This window comes from Trachypithecus francoisi, unplaced genomic scaffold, assembly GCF_009764315.1.
Source record: "Trachypithecus francoisi isolate TF-2019V2 unplaced genomic scaffold, Tfra_2.0 Lachesis_group18, whole genome shotgun sequence".
In the NCBI taxonomy this organism is placed as follows: Eukaryota; Metazoa; Chordata; class Mammalia; order Primates; family Cercopithecidae; genus Trachypithecus; species Trachypithecus francoisi.
Genome location: NW_022681463.1, coordinates 6,242,099 through 6,269,791, shown reverse-complemented (window position 1 = coordinate 6,269,791; position 27,693 = coordinate 6,242,099). Strand labels below are relative to the sequence as shown.

Below are 27,693 nucleotides of genomic sequence, written 5' to 3'. Positions count from 1 at the left end.
GAGAGGATTGCGAATCACTGCCCAGGGCTCTGCCTTCAGCTGGAGTCAGCTTTAATTAATCTCCTACTTTAATTCTGTGATGTATATGCCATGCTCTATTATATTTTTGTTTCAGATATGTTTCACTGAGTAATAAAAATAAAGGGAGAACAGTTGGTGAAAATTTACTCAAGAAATTGTTTGTCATTAATACAGATGATGAGCCATCTGGATAAGCAGTAAGGTTCCGTTCCTAAAGAGTGTGTTCCAGAGGTGCATAATTTTTATTAGTAAACCACTTAGCAGTGGCACTTCATGTACACAGCATGTATTTTAATAAGAGAAGAGCAAATACTATCTAAGTGGTTACTTGGTAATTATTCATGAGCATTTATGAATACTCAGCTTTTACCCACATTCACGTCTACTCTGAGGAATACTCGGAGATCTAATTGAACCCCAAAACAACTCTACAATAGGTAGATTTGAAAAAGTAATGGTGGTTTTGCATTGAAGCCAGTGATGCCAATGATTGATGCAGATTTATGCCTCTAGGTACACGAACTGATTTGCCTGTAAAAATCTTCACTCTATCTTTCTCTGATTGTGTGGAACACACGCCCACATGTGCACATTCACATACACATACAGAGTTTAGTGAAAATAAATGAAGAATAAGGTTTTATCCACGACTTTGGCAAAACCATTTGGTTTGTGGGGTACATTTTTAAAATTTTTAGTGAGGTATCTGATATTGAATATGTTCCTATTGTTAACCTTAGCTACATGTTCTAGTGGTTTTGAATTTCATGCCACAGTACTTCTATATTTTAACTTTGGTTCAAACAATGAGTGCTTTGAACAGTTTAGAATGAAGGCAAACTTTAAGTAAAACATTTTAATGGACACATTACACAAAAATTATTTTGAAAAACATTCTGCTTTAAACTACATTTGTTTCCAGTGACTCACTACCACTCCACATCACTCTCCGCTGTTGGAAACACAAATATAGATTCAGTTCCAGAAGGCACCTTCGTAATAAAAGGTACAAATTGGAAATCAGTCCACAGGCTACTTGGTTTTACACAAGAAGCTGGAATTTTCTCTATGGGATTTCAATAATTTATTTTAAGATTTTTTTTTCCCCCCAGAACACAAAGAACATGAGGTTCAATAAAAGGTTCGGGTGTATTGTAAAGATCACCCTATGCCACAAAAAGAACTCACAGCTGATGCTGAAGCTTAACAATGCTAGAAGTCCAACAGAGAAGCTGTAGGTTTTATCAATCATTTTGACCAGGAGAGGAATAAATTGGGTTGCTCTATCCAAAGACACAGGCCACATCCATTTCTGTTATCCAAAGTTCGGTAGATTGCTTTAGACCTTTGTGGAAAAAAGGAAGAAACCTGAGCCCTCACTTCTTCCCATCCTTGTATTTGCCGCGGTTTCATCTACATTCACACTTGGTTTCACTGCTTTGATTAAACCCGGGGATCAATTCAGTGAAGCCAATATTCAACTCAGTAAAATATCAGTAAGAAAAAAACAATTACAGTATCTGTTTTCTATTATGAGAAGCCTCGGGTCAGTCAAAACACAACAGAGGTTGTGTTCTGTAAGGCTGTCAAGGCCAGGAGGGTACACTCAGATTGTGATCGAAAGCAGTTTTTGTACCTACAGAGCTGCAACCTACTCTGAATGCAAAATAACAAAAGAATTGTATGAAATATGTTAGAGTCATCCATGTCCATCTAAGTATTTTCAATTAGACACTCTCAAAATGAGAGGAAAACAAAATGTCATATAATGTGGGTATGTCTTATAAATAATCAGTCACTGATTTTTTAAAATTTGGAATCGTTTTTATCAAACTTCTTATCGTTTCACACAGTAATAGATATTACCTTATTTCGTGGATTCAACATTTGTTTCTCAGCAGTTTGTTCCCTAAAATGTATTCCACTTAAGCACACTATCCATAAACAGTCAAATTGTTGAGGTAAAGGACGGACCTATTTGTGTTAATTTTTAGATGATTCAATGTATTTTTAATAATAACTTGAGAAGTTACAATTGTATGTATCATATAGTCAAAGAATATTTTCCAATGGTTTCATTCCATAAAAGAAGTCATTTATTTTCTGTACATTTTCAGTAAATATTTCACCTCAAACTTTAATAATTTTATAGCACTTATTATTCCTTTATAACAAAATTACCTTATTATTGGAGTTTAACAAATTATTAAAGGAATGCATCAAAATATTATTTCTGAAGCAAAGTGAAATAGTTTGAACAGTTTTTATTTCTCTTTAACAGTTTTATTTTTTATTTATGATTGAAGTGAAAGTGACAAGCAGATGTATTTCTTTAACAGTAGGGATGCAATTGTGGACAGATGCTACATAGTTGCATGGAAAATGGTTTTTCTTTCCAAAACCATTACTGGAGATTTATGCCCTGTAGGATAAGATAAACATAGAAACTGATCATGAAGATCTGGATCGCCTGGCATCACTTGGTTTTCATGGAATAATTCAGGAGGATAAATGTGCTAGACTGTATCAGTTACAAGAAAGAAAATATTTTTCATATGATATTTAGATACTGAATGCCACTCCTCCCTCTGCCAGCTATAATGTGCAGAATTTATTGGTCTGTGTCCATATTCAAATCGTATTTGCCTTAACAAGAGCGCCTTTAAAATTAAATGTTTTATATGGTATGTTCTCATCCAAAGCGACTATTTTAATTAAGAGAAATGAGCACTGAAGTGTGAGTTTACCTAAAAAACACTTAGTTTAAAAGGTAAGGGACTTCCCGCTTTGTGCATTTCTCTTGAAATCTAGTTGCCAGAAGACAGAGAGGAAAAATTCTAGTTACTTTCTGGGCAAATAATATACAAGGAAGAAAATCCAGTAACCACAGAGGGAGTGCTGGGGGAAGAAGGCCATACCAGGAGAGCCTCCTGGTTTATACAAATCCTCTTAAGTTCTTTAGGTTTAAGATGACTTTTAGGACCACCACAACATGGCAGGTTCTTCTTTAATTTTTAACTTAGATTTCGTGTTGTAATAGAATGTTTTAGGGAAACTTCTTCTATCTACAGAAACTCATTTATCACTGAATTTAAGAAACCATCTTTTACCATGAAGGCAGAGAGACAAGAAAAACCACTGGGAAGGGTGGTGGTCATGGAGCACCATTTTTTGACCTGAAGCTAAGAATTACTTTTCTTATGATTTGAATGTCAATATGTGATATTCAGATCTGATTTTAATATGGCTATTACTTTAATATTTTGTTTGGTATGTGTCTACGATATGGTTATTCTCCACCTGTCGTGTTAATAATGAAAAAGACCATGTGCATTCATCCTTAAACTAACCCCATCAGGTTGTAAGGACCTCCGCACTTTGAGCTCTCCCACCTCTGCTTCAGTCAAGGAACCCCTTGCCTGCCACCCTCTCATGCTCTAATCGCCCCGTTTCTGAAGATGTTTGAGCTAGCTACACCTACGCACAACATTCTAACCCTGGCAAGAAGACTAGAACTTTACAGCAAATCCACCCAGTCCCACGCCACCCTCCCTTCTGTGTTCACACCAGTGTTCTGCTCTTTGGTGTGTTTGTTTCTTCCCTGAAGAAGTTACCCCCTGAGACTTCTTCACGTCATAAATTTCCATTCTCCCAAGTAACTGGATTTTTGAGAAAATGCCCTTTTCCATCTAGGTGCATGTAATTCTCAATACATTGCTAGCCACACCCTTAAGGGTAAGTGGGAGCTCCCTTTGGGAAAATATGGAGTGACCTGGTGCTGGTCACTTGAGAAGGTAATTTGTCTTGCTCATTGGAAGCTGTCCTTATATGGGCTAGAAGGAGGACATGAGTGCCCATCAGCAGGACCGGAACATCTAGAAGGAGCTCCTACTTCCCAGGTGTTGTGAAGACATCAGACTTGGAGAAGATTTGGGGTATGTGGAAAAGAGGAACCCAGGGAGTTCTTTCTTTTCTGTGCTCTTTTTTTCCAGTCTTTCTTATTTATTTTATTTACTTGAGACAGAGTCTTGCTATGTCACCCAGGCTGGAGTGCAGTGGCGTGATCTCGGCTCACTGCAACCTTCGCCCCCCGAGTTCAAGCAATTCTCCTGTCTCAGCCTCCTGAGTAGCTAGGACTACAGGCACCTGCCACCATGCCAGGCTAATTTTTGTATTGTTAGTAGAGACGGGGTTGCACCATATTGGTCAGACTGATCTCGAACTCCTGACTTCAGGTGATCCACCCGCCTCAGCCTCCGAAAGTGCTGGGATTACAGGTGTGAGCCACTGTGCCTGGCTAATATTTTGTTAATTTTTAACAAAAGCTTTGGCATTTGTTTATATTAATACAAGATATTTCTCATTAAATATTATCATAGATATTATTCCCCTTGCAGATGAGATCTAATTTTCTTTCAAATGTTTTATCAGTTGTTTCCATCTACATAAGTATCGATCTGTAATTATGTTTAGTTACTGAGCACTACATATTCTAAGCAGCTTTAAATTTTGTTTAGTATAACATAATGGTTTAGGGTGCAGATGAGGGAGCATGAGGGTCTGTAAGACTGAGTGAACTCACAAAGGAAGTGGGTGTAGACAGAGAAGAGACAAGGCCCACAAACACAGCCCCTGGACACTCCAACATGAGCAGGCCAGGAGTCCATAAAGAGTTGGGAAAGGAGATAGGGAGGAAGCAGCCAGTGAGCTAGAAAGCCAAGAGAGTGTGGTGTCCTGGAGGACAGGTGAGAAAGTGCTCCATGGAAGGAGAGAAACCGACTCAGTCAAATTATGCTGGGGTGGGGATGGGTCAAGAGAAACAAATGTGCGACTTGAACATTGGATTTAGAAATGTGCACATTGCTGGCTGAGCGCGGTGTCTCACGCCTATAATCCCAGCACTTTGGCAGGCTGAGGCAGGCGGATCACGAGGTCAGGAGATTGAGACCATCTTGGCCAACACAGTGAAACCCCGTCTCTACTAAAAATACAAAAAATTAGCCGGGCGTGGTGGCAGGCACCTGTAGTCCCAGCTACTCGGGAGGCTGAGGCAGGAGAATGGCGTGAACCCGAGAGGCAGAGCTTGCAGTGAGCCGAGATCGTGCCACTACACTAGTCTGGGCGACAGAGCGAGACTCCGTCTCCAAAAAAAAAAAAAATGTGTACATTGCTGATGAGTTCCACAAAAGCAATTTTGATGGCGCCATAGTGTCAAAAGTTTTATTAGAGTGGTTTCAAGAGGGAGTGGGAAGAGAAGAATTTGAGATAATAAGTAGAAATCAGCCGTGTGTGTGTGTGTGTGTGTGTGTGTTTTGATATGAAAGGAAGCAGAGAAGTAGAATAGTAGACTAGAGGGGAAGTCAGATTTTATGCTGGTTAGATTTGAGTTATGGTGTAGTTTTTAAATACTTTAAGATAAATAAAGTTTTCTTTTTTTAAGATTAAGAAATAGCATATTGTTTCCTCGTGGGAATGTCTTGTGGAAAGAGAAAAATTGACAGTTGGAGGAATGTGGAAAATTTTCTGACAAAGAAAATAATTTCTACAATAAAATGATTTGACTAGTGATTACTGTTTCTGAAAGAACCGCCACACTCATTCTTACCCATCACTAATATGCAATCAGAAATGAGGCCCTCAAGAAATGCTTCTCTTTTCTCTGGGATCTCATGGCAAACCCAGCTTTATCTTCATTTCCCGATGAGAGCTCAAATATATTTTCCTTTTGGAAATATTTTAAGTGCTCAAATATATTTGAGACTCAACATTTATAAGTTAATATTGTAATCATACTTTTTGTTGTTTTTAACATACTTTGAATAGTTAGATGATATGGTATCAGATATATTTGACTTGTGAAATATGTGCAAGTCCATTACTGGACTTCAGTTGAAACTTGACTTCTCAGGCAACGTTGTCATGCTTTATTTTGATAGACTAATTGATTGGAACCTCCCTGAGTCAATACTTTACCAATCTGAAACTGTCATGGAACAAGTGAATATGCACTGCTGTACTATCTTGTGAAATGTTTTCTTGTTTTCTCCACAATAGCTTTGTGTCAACATGACCAATGAGAAGATGCACCACTATATCAATGAAGTGCTTTTTCTCCACGAGCAAGTGGAATGTGTACAAGAGGGAGTTACCATGGAAACAGCATATTCTCCTGGTAACCAGAATGGAGTTTTGGACTTTTTTTTCCAGGTATTCATATAATATAATTAGATACTTAACAGGATACATGGATTTAAATATACTGGAGACAAATAATTTTCTTTCAGGAGGCCTTATTTTTGAGATATCTTTATATGTGAGGTTCTGCAATAATTTTGCAAAATCTGTTGAGGTGCACAAGTTATCTTTTTCTGAAAGGGCATTTGAAGCATCACCAATTCGTTAAAAGGACAAGAAATATCAGATCATTTTGATATAGAAATATTCAATACTGTTTATTCAACATCACGAAAACTCTCCTTTTGGCAATAATAAGTGCCTATTGTAAAAAAAAAATGGACTTTTTATAAAATAATACCTAAGATTAATCACACCCTAAAACAAGTTCACCAGAATCCTTTTTGTTAATTTATCTTCAAAGTTTCTAAGATTTAAATTTGGAAAAATTGGCAGGAATAACATATAAACACACAGATAATATCAGTTAAATTAAGAGTCTCACGGCATCTGCAGATGTTTATAGTTTACTTTATTTTTTCTACTTTACAATGAAAAACATTTTGACCCTGTGTCTCTATCATATAAGCCAAAATCTATCACATAAACAGCAATTGCGATGTACTAATATAAGAAAACATTATATGGATTTACTCACAATATCTCCAAGACACATGGACATTGTTGAAAACAGACAGCGTTCAGCTAATTGGAGAATATGTCATTCTTTAGTCTCTCTTTCCATAAAGATAGATTTCTAAATTACTTTATTTTATAAATTTTTCTGATTAACACATTCTTGTTCCTGCTAGTAACTTGTCAGTATTCTTCTTTTTTAAAATTATAGCCCTCTTCCTCCAGAAAGCCCTCATAGTGACATACAGAGCCTATAATTACTTAAGGTTTAAAAATGTCTTCAAACTGGCAGGACTGTATACTTAATTTTTTTTTTTTTTTTTTTTTTTTTTTTTTTTTTTTTGAGACGGAGTCTCGCTCTGCCCCCCGGGCTGGAGTGCAGTGGCCGGATCTCAGCTCACTGCAAGCTCCTCCTCCCGGGTTTACGCCATTCTCCTGCCTCAGCCTCCCGAGTAGCTGGGACTACAGGCGCCCGCCACCTTGCCCGGCTAGTTTTTTGTATTTTTTAGTAGAGACGGGGTTTCACCGTGTTAGCCAGGAGGGTCTCGATCTCCTGACCTCGTGATCCGCCCGTCTCGGCCTCCCAAAGTGCTGGGATTACAGGCTTGAGCCACCGCGCCCAGCCCTGTATACTTAATTGTATATGGGAAGCGTCACGCATCCAGCACCTTCTCTCCAGCTTGCCGTGTTCTCTTCCACTGCTAACCAGGGGTCGTCAGAATGAAAACTTGCATGGGCCATATTTCTATTTCAAGGATTACCTATTTGTCCCTGGCCCTGAGGGGAGGAGTTGATCCAGATTTTTACCAGATCCTCCAAGTGTCTAGTACATTTTGTTGCACTCTGTAGTATCTGATGAAGGTGAAACTATGACCACCTTTCACATGGAGTGGGGCCATGCAATCTCTTCTAACCCTTTACTAGTAAAGGAATTGAAGGTCATCAATCCCTTTCTTTGTTTTTGAGACAGAGTTTCCCTCTGTTGCCCAGGCTGGAGTGCGGTGGCGCGATCTTGGCTCATTGCAAGCTCTGCCTCCCGGGTTCACGCCATTCTCCTGCCTCAGCCTTCCAAGTAGCTGGGACTACAGGCGCCCACTACCACGCCCGGCTAATTTTTTTGTATTTTTAGTAGAGACCAGGTTTCAACATGTTAGCCAGGATGGTCTCGATCTCCTGACCTCGTGATCCGCCCGCCTGGGCCTCCCAAAGTGCTGGGATTATAGGCGTGAGTCACCGTGCCCGGCCGATTAATTCCTTTCTTATGGCTTATTTCTCCAGGTTCTATTTTTGTTTTTAGGCACTTCCACAAGTTTTCAAAGTCTAAAAGGTTAATCGCCCCATTCTTTTATTGTTTTATTTCAGACATCCAGAAAACATAACATACAAGATTTTGTTTTTAATTTGAAGACAATACAAATAATAATGCTTCAAAAATGTTGCTAGTAATCAACCACCTTATCCCTGGTGAACATCATGTTGATTTTTGGAGCCGAATCCGTGAGCTCTCGGAATGTCTATCATCTTTATACTGATTCGGGGCCCTGTCTTTAAGTTACTGCAATACACATTGACCACTTTACCAAACAAGTGAATATTTTCACCCCAGAGAAGACATCTGTCACTGCCCTTGAAACAGAAACAGACTTGCAGACAACCTTGCCATGGCTCATTTGTCCTTCTGCTGTGTGTCTTGTGTATGTTTGTATGTGAATCTGTAACAGCATTCACAGAGGTATCATGACCTGATGCTCAGATCAATAGATGAAGGAATGATGGATAGTATTGTAATATCAACATTTTACTTACTCTTCAGCAAATAGCTTGCTATTAGTTGATATAAAGAATTGTTTGATTTTGAAGACATCACAGATGGAACCAATCCTTGGCAAACTTCTCACACAGACCATTTTCTTCTAGGGCTGCTCTCATATATGTATATATATACACACACACACACATATATAATTTATATATTTATATATTATATATTTGTATATTTTATATCTTATATAAAAATGTTTATATATATATCTTATATATAAATATACATATATATTTATTCACCTTCAGCTTCTTTAGGGGACTCCTCATGGGGGCCCCCGGCCACTCTGAACTTCTTGCAATGTACTCTATGGAACTTCCTGTTGAGCCAGTCCTCCCAATAAGGGGCTTTCTTCTTCAAATTCTTTTATCCAAACACACTTTTGTGTTGGCAACAGCAGTCTCTCCAGGCATTGCTGATGTCAGGTAACTTGCTAAGGTGGGTGAGCTTGCTTTTGAAGGCATTCCTACTTCCTTCCTAGTGCCATTCTCCACTGCATTGGGCCTTCTCTTTCTTTCCTTCCTAGGGAGGTTATTTGGTTTCTCGTTTTGTAGGTGGCTGTCATTGTTGCTGAGTATCTTCAAGGAGCACGCTCTGCTGTGTGAGCCCCACCAGGAGGGTGCGTGTCCCGTGGCTGGCATTATTAGCTTTCATTCCCTTTGGCTGAAAGGGAGTGATCTCACCAATACAGCTCTCAGGCAATTGCAGTCTTTGGATTTTCTTTTTCTTTCCTTTCCTTTCCTTTCCTTTCCTTTCCTTTCCTTTCCTTTCCTTTTTCCTTTCCTTTTCCTTTTTCCTTTCCTTTCTTTTCCTTTCCTTTCCTTTCCTTTCCTTTTTCCTTTCCTTTCCTTTTTCCTTTCCTTTTTTCTTTCCTTTCCTTTTTCCTTTCCTTTTTCCTTTCCTTTTTCCTTTCCTTTCCTTTCTTTCCTTTCCTTTCCTTTCCTTTCCTTTCCTTTCCTTTCCTTTCTTTGAGACAGAGTCTCACTCTGTCACCCAGGCTGGAGTGCAGTGGCACGATCTCGGCTCACTGCAGTCTCTGCCTCCTGGGTTCAAGCAATTCTCCTGCCTCAGCCAGCCACCTGAGTAGCTGGAACTACAGACGCATGCCACCATTCCCGGCTAATTTTTGTAGTTTTAGCAAGGACGAGGTTTCACCATGTTGGCCAGGACAGCTCTTAGGCTGCCTGTTCACTGTGATGGTAGTTTCTTTTGCTGTGCAGAAGCTCTTTAGTTTAATTAGATCCCATTTGTCAATTTTGGCTTTTGTTGCCATTGCTTTTGGTGTTTTAGACATGAAGTCCTTGCTCATGCCTATGTCCTGAATGGTATTGCCTAGGTTGTCTTCTAGGGTTTTTATGGTTTTACATCTAACATTTAAGTCTCTAATCCATCTTGAATTAAATTTTGTAAAAGGTGTAAGGAAGGGATCTGTTTCAGCTTTCTACATATGGCTAGCCAGTTTTCCCAGCACGGTTTATTAAATAGGGAATCCTTTCCCCATTTCTTGTTTTTGCCACGTTTGTCAAAGATCAGATGGTTGTAAATGTGTGGTGTTATATCTGAGGCATCTGTTCTGTTCCATTGCTCTCTCTCTCTGTTTTGGTACCAGTACCACGCTGTTTTGGTTACTGTAGCCTTGTAGTATACTTTGAAGTCAGGTAGCGTGATGCCTCCAGCTTTGTTCTTTTTGCTTAGGGTTGTCTTGGCAATGTGGGCTCTTTTTTGGTTCCATATGAACTTTAAAGTAGTTTTTTCCAATTCTGTGAAGAAAGTCATTGGTAGCTTGATGGGGATGGCATTGAATCTATAAATTACCTTGGGTAGTATGGCCATTTTCACGATATTGATTCTTCCTATTCATGAGCATGGAATGTTCTTCCATTTGTTTGTGTCCTCTTTTATTTCACTGAGCAGTGGTTTGTAGTTCTCCTTGAAGAGGTCCTTCACATCCCTTGTAAGTTGAATTCCAAGGTATTTTATTCTCTTTATAGCCATTGTGAATGAGGATTCACTCATGATTTGGATCTCTGTTTGTTATTGGTGTATAAGAATGCTTGTGATTTTTGCACACTGATTTTTTATCCTGAGACTTTGCTGAAGTTGCTTATCAGCTTAAGGAGATTTTGGGCTGAGACGATGGGGTTTTCTAAATATACAATAATGTCATCAGCAAACAGGGACAATTTGTCTTCCTATTTTCCTAATTGAATACCCTTTATTTCTTTCTCTCACCTGATTGCCTGGCCAGAGCTTCTGACAATATGTTCAGTAGGAGTGATGAGAGAGGGCATCCCTGTCTTGTGCCAGTTTTCAAAGGGAATGCTTCCAGTTTTAGCCCATTCAGTATGATACTGGCTTTGGATTTGTCATAAATATCTCTCATTATTTTGAGATACATTCCATCAGTATCTAGTTTATTGAGAGTTTTTAGCATGAAGGCTGTTGAATTTTGTCAAAGGCCTTTACTGCATCTATTGAGATAATCATGTGGTTTTTGTCTTTGGTGCTGTTTATGTGATGGATTACGTTTATTGATTTGCATATGTTGAACCAGCCTTGCATCCCAGGGATGAAGCCCACTTGATATTGGTGGATAAGCTTTTTGATGTTTTGCTGGGTTAGGTTTGCCAGTATTTTATTGAGGATTTTCACATTGATGTTCATCAGGGATATTGGTCCCTGATATTGGTCTAAAATTCTCCTTTTTTGTTGTGTCTCTGCCAGGCTTTGGTATCAGGATGATGCTGGCCTCATAAAATGAGTTAGGGTGGATTCCCTCTTTTTCTATTGACTGGAATAGTTTCAGAAGAAATGGTACCAGCTCCTTTTTGTACCTGTGGTAGAATTCGACTGTGAATCCGTCTGGTCCTGGACTTTTTTTAGTGGGTAGGCTATTAATTATTGCCTCAATTTCAGAGCCTGCTATTGGTCTATTCAGGGATTCAACTTCTTCCTGGTTTAGTCTTAGGAGGTGTATATGTCCAGAAATTTATCCATTTCTTCTAGATTTTCTAGTTTATTTGCATAGAGATGTTTATAGTGTTGTCTGATGATAGTTTATATTTCTGTGGGATCAGTGGTGATATCCCCTTTATCATTTTTTATTGTATCTATTTTATTTTTCTCACTTCTTTATTAGTCTTGCTATCAATTTTGTTGATCTTTTCAAAAAACAACTCCCGGATTCACTAATTTTTTGAAGGGTTTTTTGTGTCTCTCTCTCTTTCAGTTCTGCTCTGATCTTAGTTATTTCTTGCCTTCTGCTAGCTTTTGAATTTGTTTGCTCTTGCTTCTCTAGTTCTTTTAATTGGATGTTAGGATGTTGATTTTAGATCTTGCATGCTTTCTCTTGTGGGCATTTTGTGCTATAAATTTCCCTCTACACACTGCTTTAAATGTGTCCCAGAGATTCTGTTATGTTGTGTCTTTGTTTTCATTGGTTTCAGAGAACATCTTTATTTCTGCCTTCATTTCGTGATTTACCCAGTGGTCATTCAGGAGCAAGTTGTTCAGTTTCCATGTAGTTGTGCAGTTTTTAGTGAGTTTCTTAATCCTGAGTTCTAATTTGATTGCACTGTGGTCTGAGAGACAGTTTGTTGTGATTTCTGTTATTTTACATTTGCTGAGGAGTGCTTTACTTCCAACTATGTGGTCAATTTTGGAGTAAGTGCAGTGTGGTGCTGAGAAGAATGTACATTCTGTTGATTTGGGGTGGAGAGTTCTGTAGATGTCTATTAGGTCTGCTTGGTGCAGAGCTGAGTTCAAGTCCTGGATGTCTTTGTTAACCTTCTGTCTCATTGATCTGTCTAATATTGACAGTGGGATGTTAAATTCTCCCATTATTATTGTGTGGGAGTCTAAGTCTCTTTTTCAGTCTCTCAGGACTTGCTTTATGAATCTGGGTGCTCCTGTATTGGGTGCATATATATTTATGATAGTTAGCTCTTTTTTGTTGAATCAATCCCTTTACCATTATGTAATGACCTTCTTTGTCTCCTTTGATCTTTGTTGGTTTAAAGTCTGTTTTATTAGAGACTAGGATTGCAACCCCTGCTTTTTGTTTGTTTGTTTTCCATTTGCTTGGTAGATCTTCCTCCTTCCCTTTATTTTGAGCCTATGTGTGTATCTGCATGTGAGATGGCTCTCCTGAATACAACACACTGAGGGGTCTTGACTCTGTATCCAATTTGCCAGTCTGTGTCTTTTAATTGGGGCATTTAGCCCATTTACATTTAAGGTTAATATTGTTATGTATGAATTTGATCCTGTCATTATGATGTGAGCTGGTTATTTTGCCCATTAGTTGATGCAGTTTCTTCCTAGCATTGATGTTCTTTACACTTTGCCATGTTTTTGCAGTGGCTGGTACCGGTTGTTCCTTTCCATGTTTAGTGATTCCTTCAGGAACTCCTGTAAGGCAGGCCTGGTGGTGACAAAATCTCTCAGCATTTGCTTGTCTATAAAGGATTTTATTTCTCCTTCACTTATGAAGCCTAGTTTGGCTGGATATGAAATTCTGGGTTGAAAATTCTTTTCCTTAAGAATGTTGAATATTGACCACCACTCTCTTCTGGCTTGTAGGGTTTCTGCCAAGAGATCCACTGTTAGTCTGACTGGCTTCCCTTTGTGGGTAACCTGACCTTTCTCTGTGGCTGCCCTTAGCATTTTTTCCTTCATTTCAACCTTGTGTATCTGACAATTATGTGCCTTGGAGTTGCTTTTCTCAAGGAATATCTTTGTGGTGTTTTCTGTATTTCCTGAATTTGAATATTGGCCTGCCTTGCTAGTTTGGGGAAGTTCTCTGGGATAATATCCTGAAGAGTATTTTCCATCTTGGTTCCATTCTCCCCGTCACTTTCAGGTATGACAATCAAATGTAGATTTGGTCTTTTCACATAATCCCATATTTCTTAGAGGCTTTATTCATTTCTTTTTACTCTTTTTTTCTCTAAACTTCTCTTCTCACTTCATTTCATTAATTTGATCTTCAATCCCTGATACCCTTTCTTCCACTTGATCAAATTGGCTACTGAAGCTTGTGCATGCATCACGTAGTTCTCGTGCCATGGTTTTCAGCTCCATCAGGTCATTTAAGGTCTTCTCTACATTGTTTATTCTAGTTTGCCATTCATCTAATATGTTTTCAAGGTTTTTAGCTTCCTTGCCATGGGTTCGAACATCCTTCTTTAGCTCAGAGAAGTTTGTTATTACTGACTTTCTGAAGCCTACTTCTGTCAGCTCGTCAAAGCCATTCTCCATCCTGCTTTGTTCCATTGCTGGTGAGGAACTGCAATCCTTTGAAGGAGAAAGGGCGCTCTGGTTTTTAGAATTTTCAGCTTTTCTGCTCTGTTTTCTCCCCATCTTTGTGGTTTTATCTACCTTTGGTCTTTGATGATGGTGCTATATATGGGGTTTTGGTGTGGATGCCCTTTTTGTTGATGTTGATGCTATTCCCTTCTGTTTGTTAGTTTTCCTTCTAACAGTCAGTTCCCTCAGCTGTAGGTCTGTTGGAGTTTGCTGGAAGTCCACTCCAGACCCTGTTTTCCTGGGTATCACCAGTGGAGGCTGCAGAACAGCAAATATTGCAGAATAGCAAATATTGCTGCTTGATCCTTCCTCTGGAAACTTCATCTCAGTGGGGCACCTGACTCTATGAGGTGTCAGTCGGCCCCTACTGGGAGGTGTCTCCAAGTTAGACTACACAAGGTTCAGGGACCCACTTAAGCAGGTGGTCTGTCCATCCTCAGAGCTCAAACACCGTGCTGGGAGAACCACTGCTCTCTTCAGAGCTGTCAAACAGGGATGTTTAAGTCTGCAGAAGTTTCTGCTGCCTTTTGTTCAGCTATGCCCTGCCCCCAGAGGTGGAGTCTACAGAGGTAGGCGGGCCTCGGTCAGCTGTGGTGGGCTACACCCAGTTTGAGCTTCCTGGCCACTTTGTTTACCTACTCAAGCCTCAGCAATAGCAGACGCCCCTCCCCCAGCCACGTTTGCAGGCTTGCAGTTCAATCTTGGACTACCAGTGAGCAAGGCTCTGTGGGCATTGGATCCGTTGAGCCAAGCGTGGGATATAATCTCCTAGTGTACCATTTGCAAAGACCTTTGGAAAAGTGCAGTATTTGGGCAGGAGTATCCCAATTTTCCTGGTACAGTCTGTCACGGCTTCCCTTGGCTAGGAAAGGGAAATCCCCTGACCCCTCGCGCTTCCTGGGTAATGTGATGCCCCACCCTGCTTCGGCTCACCCTCCATGGGCTGCACCTACTGTACAACCAGTCTCAGTGAGATGAACCAGGTACCTCAGTTGGAAATGCAGAAATCACCCGTCTTCTGCGTTGATCACTCTGGGAGCTGCAGACCAGAGCTGTTCCTATTCGGCCATCTTGGACATACTCTCTTTTTTTTTTTTTTGAGGCAGGGTTGCATTCTGTTGTCCAGGATGGAGTGCAGTGGCATGATCATGGCTCCATGCAACCTATACCTCTTGGGCTCTAGTGATCTTCCCACCTCAGCCTCCTGAGAAACTGAGACTACAGGCACACATCACCATGCCCAGCTAATTTCTGTATTATTATTATTATTTTTTAATAGAGATAAGGTCTTACCATATTGCCCAGGCAGGCTGGTCTCAGACTCCTGAGCTCAAGTGACCTGATTGCTTTGGCCTACCAAAGGGCTCGGATTATAGGCCTAAGCCACTGTGCCCAGCTTTGCCATAATTTTTATGACTTAGCATCATGTGAGCTTTATTTTTTGATAAGTTTCTTATCTCATCATAGGTATGGAATATTTTAGATGGATTATAGGTCAAGAAAAATGACAATTTTCCTGTAGTCTGAAATTTTATTTTTCTTAATAAGATGAAAATGTACTTTTTAAATAACTACAGTATCTTAATGACATTACAATACTTTTTTTACTTATTTGTTCATTAATTTGATAAATATTATTGGGGGTCTACTTTACATCAGAGACCTGCTAGGTGGTGGGGCAGAAATAGAAATGTATTAAGGTAAAGACTGATTCATTTTCTGAGTGTCTGTATGAATCTAACAAAAATATAAACAAGCATGCATGAATCATAACAAAAGTGTCAAACTAAGTAATAGACAAAACAACTCCCCATCTCTTCTTAACTCTCAGAAGCCATCTGGATTTCTCACGTTATTGGATGAAGAAAGTCAAATGATTTGGTCAATGGAATCAAATTTTCCAAAAAAGCTGCAAAGCCTCCTGGAATCCTCAAACACAAATGCGGTGTACTTCCCCATGAAGGATGGGAATGGGAATGTTGCCCTCAAAGACCACGGTACAGCCTTTACCATCATGCACTACGCAGGAAGGGTAAGTGGCCAGAACTGTGTAATTTTTCATGTGCACTAATGATCAAAGGTCGTTGGGACAAACTCTAGAGTTGTTGATATTTTAAGTTGTGTTATTTGGATAAATGGAAGCTGGATGAACAACCCACAGTAGGTACTTTTCTAAGTGATATTCTTTTAGCTTGATGCGGAATTAACATCTTCAGAATGGTGACACACGCTCTGTGAGCCTTCTCATAATGTTTCTAGAATTATAACTTTATATGAGCAAAGGATCCCTGGGTTTAATACAAAGAGCTCTGCTATAAATTTTGGAATTTTATTCATAATACAGATGAACCTTGGACATCTGAGTTTTCTTACCTTGAATATAGTTTTTAGTATTAAAGTATTTTTTCTTAAAGCATGTCAACTTAAGGAAGAAAGAAAGCCACTCTCTCAGATCTTTCCCAGTTCTCTAACCAGCTTTGTAAAACATGTTTCTTACTTCAACACCTTCAAGGACTTCCTCTTACCTATATAAAAATGATCATTCTCCTTAGTCCACGCTAATATCAGGCTTCTCCAAGCTGATCATAATTTTTCTTTTCATTTCTTACCTGTCAGAACTCCTCTGTGCAAGATCTCTGTTCAGGTTATTTTTCTAATCCACTCATTTTTTTCTGCATTTTCAGCCTCCCTTAAACTCCTTTACATTAAGCTTGAAATATCCTCCTTGTCTTCTTAACAAGATCAAATTTTATCCAACTTTCAGTATTAAATCCATGTTCGTTTATCCTCAGTCCAAATCCCAGCCGTAGTTAGTGTCTCCTGCTTTTGCATGTACAACTCTCTGTCTCCTACTCTTACTCCTTTGACCCCACTTAGTACAGATGGTGTGCTAGAGGGTAAAATCTCTCACTGCTGTCTTACAGTGTATTTCAGTTCATTTCGACCAGTGTTTCCAGAGACTCTGTGTTATGCCAAAGAAGGAGCATTCGAAAATCAAAGATGAGCAAAGCCTATTCCTTGCCCTCAAATATCTCAGCTTCAAATAGGGAAAGGCAAATGAACAAATATTAATATGAATAAAGTATTATATTGATATAATAATATCAACAAATGTGTATATTACCATAGGGAAGGAAGCAATTAGTGGCTTAAAAAATGTGTAGAGATGCTTTCCAAACCCAGACCTTCAACGGTGATTGAGAGCTCACTAATTATAAAAGAGCCGGGGGACATTCTTTTAAAGACATATAATTTTGATTCAGGATTCAGTTGTATAGGACAGAACCCACTCTACCTTTTTAAGCAGAAAATAATCTAGTTTGAGAAAATAATCGTTGGGAGACTCTAAGTTGAACTTTCAGGAATGACATTATAAGCACACCACAGAACAGAGTTACTAAGACAGTTACAGCCTTATCTTAGATCAGGAAGCCTCTAGCCAAACTGAGAAGCTGCTGCTACAGTTGCTGATTCTGTTACTGCTCCCACCTGCACAAGTAGCATGTGCAAACCCTAGCACTCAACATCAAAGGAGGAAGGGACTAGGCTTGGAGATTCCCACTGCAAAGGAAAAATCATCTTCACGGAGGCTCACCAGGTAACACAGCAGAAGCAGCAGCAGCGTGGTTCTCACTCCGTCTACCTCTGAGTCTTGTGCCATCACACCAGACTGGTGGAAGCTAAAGAGCAACTGGATCCTGCTGCAAACCTGTGTGAAGGCAGGCTTCTCCTTTTCAGCCTCCGCAGTCCAAGCAGCAACCAGGATGGATGGGCCATGCCATTCCAAAACAGCACCTACCGAGTATTTGGGAAGTTGTGTCAGAAGTTCAGTTCAGGGTAGAAAGGGCGGTAGGTGACATGTCTAAGAAGATTGGGTTGGGCCAAATCATGAGGAAATATGCATGCACCACCAAGGGCTTTGTCCTCTTGACACTGTTAACTCATGAAGTATTTTTTAGACAAAGTAGGAAGATGAAGCAATAAAAACAAAAAAGCAGAGGGCCTGATACAGGAGATATTGGTAAAAGAATAAAGGGGCCTTTGAAAATGCCCAGTCAAGGTGTGCATTTGAGTGAGAGCAGCGGATAAGAGGAGGCGTTCGGAGGAAGAGGAAGCAGGGACAGTGACTGATGGCATGTACGAAGCTGAGGAGACAGCCTGGAAGGACCATGAGGGGTCTCGCTTGGCTCTCTGACAGAGGGTGGTATTACGGCAACCAAGAGAGGAAACCCTGGAGGATGCAGCAGTTTGGAAGGAATGCTATTCAGTTTTAGGTGTTCTGAATTTGAGGGTTTTTTCGTGCAACTTCTAATACGATGCTAAAAGTACTTGATGCTGAGATAAGATAGGTTGATGGTTTTGGGAAATATGGTTATATACTTGAAAATGTATATCCTGATTATGGCACTCAGGAAGAGAATGGAAGAGAGGGAAAACAAAAGTTAGTAGAAAAGGAGTATCATAGAAACCAAGGGAAAGGAAGAAAAGGGGTCAATAGAAAATGCATCTGGGTGATGTGGTAGTTAGGCTAACGAGGAGCTTTGAGAAGCATTAGAGGGGCACAGTCTCAGAAGGCTGGAGTGGTGAGTGGCATGTCAGAAGGAAGTCCATGGAGGATTTTATATGTATATGTGTATATAGATGTATATTATATTTTTATATATAAAACATGTTTATATATAAAACATATATTTATATATACAAATACAAATATGTGTGTATATATACAAATATGTGTGTATATACAAATGTAAATCTATGTATATATACAAATATATGTGTATTTATATATACAAATATAAATATACATATTTGTATACATACTATATACATATTCTATATTTATATCCATATATGTATATTTTATATTTACATTTATTAAATATTTTTGTATTTAATAAATATAATATACAATTTATTAAATTTTAAATACTTATATATTTAATCAATACATATATACATATATTTATATACATGCATATACATATATATTTCTATATTATATATTTCTACGTGTATATATATTTATATATAATGCATATGTGTATATTTATAATTATATATTCTCATATATTTATTTAAATATAAATTTATATACATAAATTTTATAAAAACATACATTTGAAATATAATTCATCTTCTTTGAATTTGAGAGATTTCACTATTAAAAATTCTTTAGGAAAACAGGAATCTTAGACTTGTATTTCAATTTTCAGGCTGTATTTTCTTCATAGTAAATATTTGTTGAATTTGTAGGGAGTATTTTACAAGTTACAATGAAGTGTGATGGTCTCAGGAAATTACTTTTCCTCAGGTTTACGGAAGTGACTCTAAGCGGGTACATACTTGGCGTGTCTTCTGAGAATTACTTTTCCTCAGTTTACGGAAGTGACTGTAGGCAGGTACATACTTGGTGTGCCTTCTGAGTCTGTGTTGTGTGTTGGAGGTGCACTAGGTGTTCAATAAATGCTAATTGCATTGAAGTCAGTGGAAATGTGCTTGGGAGTAATCGTTTTTAAATTATTTTATGTTTGGTTTAAAAAATTGTGCATTCACTTAAAATTTCCATTTTTAGTTTCAAATATTTTTAGAAAATTTTAGGGAAAACAACTGAGTTTAAGTCAATATAATTATTTCGCCGAGTTCTGATAGAAATAAAGCAAAACGGAGGAAACCAATCGATTAGCTGGTACACAGCCTAAACCCTGTGGAAACATGAATGTTCCTGTAAAATCGCCTTTGTGTTTTAAGCAAGATTTTTATCATGGGAGTCAGTTTTGTGGTTTTGTAAAAATCTTTTATTGTACTAAGATGTATTAATGAGTCTTAGCCAAAAGACTCCCTGAGGACTCATTCACATGTTCAGTATAGATTATATGTAATTTGTGGCAATATGTCAAGCCGTATGCCATTTGAATAATCAAATGTAGACACATACACTTAAATTTTGAGCTATTGCAGTTTCAAAAAAGGCGGCAACACATTCTGTATTTTATAAATCAAGACATGTAGAAAAAGTTAACTGATTTGAAATCAATATGCAAGGTCTAGTTTGGACAATAGGAGGAACATTGCTGAATAGCTCTCTGATAGTCAAGTTGGCCCCAAGCGAGAGCCCAATGGCCCTGGGCCACTTTTTTGGCCAGATGGATGGGGTAGAATGTATCTCCTTCATCACCGCTTGCTCGTCCATGATAGGATTACCTGGTCTTTTTAGTGGAAATTCATTACCTTTTGTAGGAAGGATAATTATTACTCCTAGATGATATTGGCATCCAGCCCCACCTGGAGGCACTCGCCTCTCCTGAAAGCTCTGAGCAGGAAGAATGGCCAGGCTTCAGAGTCTTGTTTGGAACAGAGGCTCTGAGGTGCTTTTAGAAATGTTTAAGCAACATTATTTAAATTATAGCTGAAGATCTTTTCTAAACACATTTGAATTTTTCATTACTCATAGGAGCAGAGTACATTTTCCAGTCTCCATTACAGAAATATTTTAAAGTAAATGGGAAGAGGCTGTACATGAAATATTAACACGGTCTCATTAAGGAGCATGAATCTGAATTAAGGAAGGCTTGTAGGGTTTTTTGGTTAGTTATTTGTTTTAGCAAATATTAAATCATATATGGGATTATCACTTATAGGGGCTGCTCTTAAAATTCTGATGATTTACATGATAGATAAGCATTAAATTCAGAAATGTGTCTAATTTTATTGGCTATTAAAATTAAGAATCTTGAAAGAAGAAAGAATTATGGTTTGGCGAAAGACATTGGCTCTTAGGAGAGTTAAATTTCCATTAAGGTGATTCTAAACTAACTCTAGTAAGAAATAGAATTTTTAAGCTCCTAAATTTTGATGTGAAATAAGCAAATAGATTAGGAGATAGTAAAACAACCTTAAGTAATAAAAATTACATTAATGAAAATATAGGTCAAAATTAATAGTTATTATATGAGATATATATATATGTAATATAATATATGACACCTACCTATATGAGGATCTTTGTCTGAAAGTTGTTTATTATGAAAATTTATATTAGCATGAAGTGAATCTCTTTGGATCTCAGATAAGCATTCCATTGTGATTGGCCTGAATGGTTTATAGGCAACAAGTTGGAGATATTGTTCTTACACCTAAGATGATGCATCCCTGTTTCAGCTCCTTCTCCCCTCAAATGCTTATGCATTGTAATGGGCTGAACAGGAGCCTTCCAAAAATATTTCCAGGCCCCCATCCATGGAGGCTGTGAATATGACCTTATTTGGAAAAAGGGTCTTCATTTATATAATTAAGTTACAGATCTTGAGATGAGGGGATGATTCTGGGTTATGGGTGGGCTCTACGTCCAAAGCCTACTCCGAAAGTTAGGCAGAGAGAGATTTGAGAGAGAAGAGGAGGAGGCCGTGTGACCACAAGGGCAGGTATTGAAACACCTGGAACTCCCAGAAGCTGGAAGAGGCAGGAAGGGTCCACCCGTTGAGCCTCCGGCAGTGTGGCTTGACCAGATTCCAGAGTGCTGGCCTCCAGTGCTGAGAGGGAACACCTTTCTCTTGTTTTGAGCCACCTGACTCGTTACTTGTTGCAGCAACCCTAGGAAGCTAACAAAGTATTTATTGGTCCATCTTGACAGATAAGAGGAGTAGTTTTATCAGATAACATTATAGAATTTCTTTGCCACGTTTGATTCGTTTTTAAGTGATTCCTACACTTCTCTGACTCAGGTTTTGCGCATGTGATTTTCCTTACCTGGAACATTCCTTTTCTTTGTCTTTCCAAATCTTATCTATCTTGCCTCAGATCAAGTTATTGGCCTGATCTAAATTTCCTTGATCTTATTTTGCCCTTATCAATAATGATTCCTAAAGCTTGCATGACATTTTCCAGTTTACAAAGTACATCTGTGACATTGTCACCACCTTCTTGGATATAAGTATTACTATTTCCTTTTTTCAGGTAAATAAGCGTTGGTGAAGTTCAGTGATTCACCAAAAATTGCACAGCTGCATATTAATTTCCTAGGCCTGCCAAAACCAAGTACCATAGACTGGGTGGCTTAAAACAACAGAGATTTATTTTTCACAGTGCTGAAGGATAGTAGTTCAAAGTCAAGTGTTGGCAGGGTTGGTTACTTCTGGAGGCACTGAGGGAGAGGCTGTTCCAAGTCTCTCTCCCAGCTTGTGGTGGTAGCCAGCCATTGGCATGCCTGCCTTGCAGGCCCCCGTTCCTGGCTTGCAAACCTGTCACCCCAATCTGTGCCTCCATCCCATGGCCCTGTCCCTCTGTATGTTCTCTCCTCTCCTCACAAAGATGTAATCCAGCAGGACCATATCTTAGTTTAGCTAATTTCATCTACAGAGACCCTGTTGCCAACTAAGGTCATATTCTGTTGATCTGGGTGGACGTGAATTTTAGGGTACACTGTGCAAGCCACCACAGGCTAGGAGTGACACTATTGTGTCTTATTTTCCCCAAGTTCCCTGTGCTTTTCTCTCTTCACCACATCATGGGGTGAAATTCCTAATGTGTTTGTTGTCTGTACTCATAGAATTCATGTGGCATAGTGGAAGGAGGGTAGAAAGGGCAGGAGCCCTGCCTGGGGCCCAGCTGTCGGGAGTTTGATTTCCAGCTCCATTGCTGTGTGCCTTTGAGCAGGATAAGGACCCTCACACCATGAAATTTACCATTAAAGAAAATACAATTATGAACCTCATCAACGTGTCCCAAAGGTTAAGTACAATGACAAGCAGAAAATGCAGGTACAATTATTTTTACTCATTTTTTCAAGTATGTGAGTCATCTATTTCCCCAACAATGGCTGAAGGTCTTCAGTGCAGGAATACAACAGTACTTCATAAAATTTTGAACTCATCAATCACAGATATTGAAGACCAGAAAATATTGCAGGGGTTATCCAATCAACTGTTGCCATACATTCAGATGAGAATATTGGTGGCCCCATTGAGTTGCTCAAAATAAAGTAAGTGGTAAAATGTCCTTGATTTGTTTTTTAAAAAAGAGTCAATTCTTTTATCTTATGAAAGTGCTCACATTATATAAAGTAATGTTTTGGAAGTCATGTTAGAATGTTTATTTTTATATACACAGGGTTACTGGTATCACTTCAGTAGATGATAGGAAAGGTGTAACCACTCCCATTATATTATGGTATTTTCTGGCCCTTCTTATGACACTTGAAATACTTCAGTGGAAGATATGTACAGAAAATTGAGATATTTCTCTAACTATATATTAAATTAAATTAAATATATAAAAACATAATAATATAAAAAACAAAAATATAGCATAAAATTAAATTAAATTCTCTATACATAATATTAAATACAGAAAATTGAGATATTTCTCAACTATAATATTAAAAGAGAAAACAGAAGACAAAATGTTTTAGTTTATGTTAATGTAACATTTTGTTTTTCACAGAATATTTGGGATGCTTTGTGATGAGTAGCTCCCTTTGAAGGGAATTTTGTAAAAAATGTATGTATTCTTTACCATTTAGTTTGATAACTAATACTTTAATCAAGCATACAGGTGTATGAAATTTTACTGCACATTTTAAAAGATCCTTTCCATATGATTTCCCCTTATAAAATTAAAACATTCTATACAATTTATATACATACTCTGAGTTGCAATTTTATAATGGCATAAAAACTTACAGCCACCTTATCTACTATGCTTGTAGATGCATCTTTCTGTGGGTAGATTTTGATTGTATTTGTCATGATTCCTTCGTTGTAGCTCTAAACCACGACCCTACAGATCAAGTTGTAATCTCAGACACGTAGGCCCTGATCATTACTGTTCATGTCACTGATTTCCACAGGCCTTTATGGGAATTATATCACTAAAACGTTGTTGATGGAAATGATGCGGGGAAAAGAATGAAGTCACTGATTTGTAGCCCGTCTCTAAAATATGTAGTTTTTTTCTTCTCTTTAAAAATAGTGTATCTCTATCTTTGAATAAACTAAGTTTGAAATGTTTCTATTGTTTAGATTTATGCTGTTATGCAAGTCCCCGAGTAGAGATCTTTGTCTCATTGATGCTGCGGTCAATTCTAGATGATCTAGTGATGAAAGCCAACCTCTTTTCCCTTAAACAGTTTTTTTTTTTTTTTGAGATAGAGTTTTGCTCTTGTTGCTCAGGCTGGAGTGCAAAGGCACAATCTTGGCTCACTGTAACCTCCGCCTCCTGAGTTCAAGTGGTTCTCCTCCCTCAGCTTCCCGAGTAGCTGGGATTACAGGCATCCACCATCATGCCCAGCTCATTTTTTGTATTTTTAGTAGAGACAGGGTTTCACCGTGGTCTCGAACTCCTGACCTCAGGTGATCCACTCTCCTCAGCCTCCCACCGTAAAGATTTTTACATAACATGCTTGCAGGGATCTCTGTCTGTTCAGCTTCTCAGTTCCGCTTGTGTCAGGAACACCTTTCGTAACGTGTCCTTTCCCTCCCCAGAGATTTGTGGGGGACACGTTGTACCCAAGAAGACTCTGAGAGTGAACTTTTAAATTAAAAAACAAAGAACATGAACTAATCAATAGGGCAGTTTTCATTTATTTCTCTCCTTTTCTCCAGGCAAAATCCCCAGACATAACAATCAAATCTGTCTGGTCCAAGCCAAACTGATACTCTTAAAAGCTATTTGACAAAGATATTTTGACCTGCAGAGAAATAACTTAATTTACATCTGTATTTGTTCACTCTTGAGCAGACATTTTGAAAAATAAAAGTAGCTCTACCAGGCTCCTGGTGTTCCACTGCTTATATGAATTTCACCTTTGGCAGTATTTTACGGGAGGCATGATCCACCTTTTCTTAGCTAGGTTTTGTTAAGACAAAATGTATTATCTCATTTAGAGAATCTTCTGCTTCTTCAAATATTTAATATATTCTTTTATCTTCATGACCTGACAGAAAATTATAAAACTTTAGATTTTCCAGAATATTGATCGTTTATGGACTAGTTGATTGGTACATTTTTTCATAAAGGAATCAATGAGGCACATCCATAAATTTCAGCTGTGTCAATTTCAAGGGAATATCCATATACAGATTTCTAGATATCTAGACAGGACTCTTAACAGCATTACTCGTTACTGTATATTCCTAATAACCTTCTTTATTAATTAGCATTCATCAACTTAAAGTGAATCAGAAGGAAAGCAAAAAAAAAAAAACTAGTGGATAGAATCGCCTAACGGGAAAGTAAAAGAATAGAAGCTGTTGCTTATAAATATTGACAGTATATAGACATTGGTTTACCACTACAGAAGAGATTGAGACTCTTTGCAGCAAACCTCAGATAGAAAACTGAAACCAGGCAGGGAAAATAATTGGACACATTTATATATGCTGAAAATGATCTCTTATTTATTTTGCTAAAATCCAATCTTCACATATATTCTTTTTTGTGTGTGTGACGGAGTCTCACTCTGTCCACCAGGCTGGAGTGAGTGGCGCGATCTCGGCTCACTGCAAGCTCCGCCTCCCAGGTTCACGCCATTCTCCTGCCTCAGCCTCCCTCGTAGCTGGGACTACAGGCCCCCGCCACCGCGCCCGGCTAATTTTTTGTATTTTTTTTTTAGTAGAGACGGGGTTTCACCGTGGTCTCGATCTCCTGACCTTATGATCTGCTCGCCTCGGCCTCCCAAAGCGCTGGGATTACAGGCGTGAGCCACCGCGCCCGGCCTCTTCACATATATTCTGATGTGATATGTTGAATTCAAGGGTTTATCTCAAAACTTTGCATTTTAAATTATCAACCACTTCCAAAACCAGAAAAGTGGTTTAATTAAAAATTTAATTCCAACCACTTCTTTCCTAAGGATTATATTTTGCATCATATAAATAACATGTTAGAGAAAGGGATTATAAATTTGATGGATGTATGAATTTACTTTCATTTTGTGAATATTGATGTTTCTCAGAGCAGGGAGCTTATCTACTGTCAAGATTCAGTTGCATATACGTGATGATTCCCAGATCTCCACTCTATTTCTGCTGTGGGCTGCATATGGACTTTCTAATATCTCTATTAGTATATAGCATGTTAAATTCAACAAGAGCAAAGTCAAAAGTCTCCCCTTTGCCTTCCATCATGACTGGAAGTTCCCTGAGACCTTCCTAGCCATGCTGAACTGTGAGGCAATTAAGCCTCTTTCCTTTATGAATTACTCAGTCTCAGATAGTTCTTTTTTTTTTTTTTTTTTTTTTTTTTTTTTTTTTTTTGAGACGGAGTCTCGCTGTTTCGCCCAGGCTGGAGTGCGGTGGCCGGATCTCGGCTCACTGCAAGCTCCGCCTCCCGGGTTCATATCATTCTCCCGCCTCAGCCTCCGAGTAGCTGGGACTACAGGCGCCCGCCACCGCACCCGGCTAGTTTTTTGTATTTTTAGTAGAGACGGGGTTTCACCGTGTTAGCCAGGAGGGTCTCGATCTCCTGACCTCGTGATCCACCCGCCTCGGCCTCCCAAAGTGCTGGGATGACAGGCTTGAGCCACCGCGCCCGGCCTCAGATAGTTCTTTACAGCTGTGTGAAAACACACGAATACAACATGTAACGTATTTTACAAAATATTTTTATAAGGTTAGCCCCTGCTGTTTTCCTTGGCTTATTAAAAATTTAGTCTTAACCCTGATAACTTCCTTCATCCAATGATGATATTTTAATAACCTTTGACATTAGCCATATCAAAGGCAATCTGAAAATCTAAATAGATGCCCATATACTAAATTTACATGTAAGCCATTCCTAGCCCCCTAAAATAATAATTTTACTGATGGATTATGCTAATCAATAAAATCATTAAAATTTAGTGTGAACTGGCCAGAGATCAAAACTCAAAGAGATAAGAAACTGTGGTTCAGAGAAGCTGACTATCATGTTCCCACAATTAATTATCCCAGCACATGGCCCATGAGTGTTTCTATAGGTTGAGAAGCAGAAACTGTGATCAGATGAGAATCCCAACCCTTGGTCTATTGTTCCTCCTACTTTACCACACTCTCATTTTTATGTCATCTTCTCCAAAATTCCAACACCATATATGGCATATATAGGGTACCACAATAACCAGGGATTTTTGAAAAATACTGTACTTTATTGCTACCCTCTTAGATAAAAGTGTTTGAAAGTTTTTTTTTTCCTTTACAATAACTTTTCAAAAAATGCTAACCCCCCTAAGAAAATAGCTTAGCCTTGAGTATAGTTATAGTGTAATCTCATCTTAAACTTATCAGCAATTTAAAAATACATCAATATCCGCTCTAATGGCTGTTCTCAGAAGGACTGTGTTTCTTTATGTAAGCTGCACTGTGGGCCGGGCATGGTGGCTCATGCCTGTAATCCCAACACTTTGGGAGGCTGAGGCGGATAGATCACTTGAGGTCAGGAGTTCAAGTCCACCATGGCCAACATGGCAAAACCCTGTTTCTACTAAAAATACAAAAATTAGCCAGGTGTGGTGGTGTATGCCTGCAATCCCAGCTACTCAGGAGGCTGAGACAGGAGAATCGCTTGACCCAGGAGGCGGAGGTTGCAGTGAGCAGAGATCGTGCCACTGCACTCCAGCCTGGGTGACAAAGTGAGACTCTGCTTCAAAAAAAGTAATTAATTAAATAAAATAAAATGCACTGTGAACCGTTATTTCCAGCAAACCGTGCTCCCACGCTCCTTTCTCACCTGCCAGCACCACATAGAAGGACTGAGTT

General features: G+C 38.8%; 1 protein-coding gene across 1 annotated transcript in view; it reads left to right on the top strand.

Moving 5' to 3' along the window:
- MYO16 (myosin XVI) overlaps window positions 1–27,693 on the top strand; it is a 569,170-nt gene that overhangs the window by 342,010 nt on the left and 199,467 nt on the right. The window contains 2 exon segments of the mRNA XM_033177288.1: window positions 6,076–6,228; window positions 15,792–15,992. Coding sequence (XP_033033179.1) covers window positions 6,076–6,228; window positions 15,792–15,992 — 354 coding nt within the window.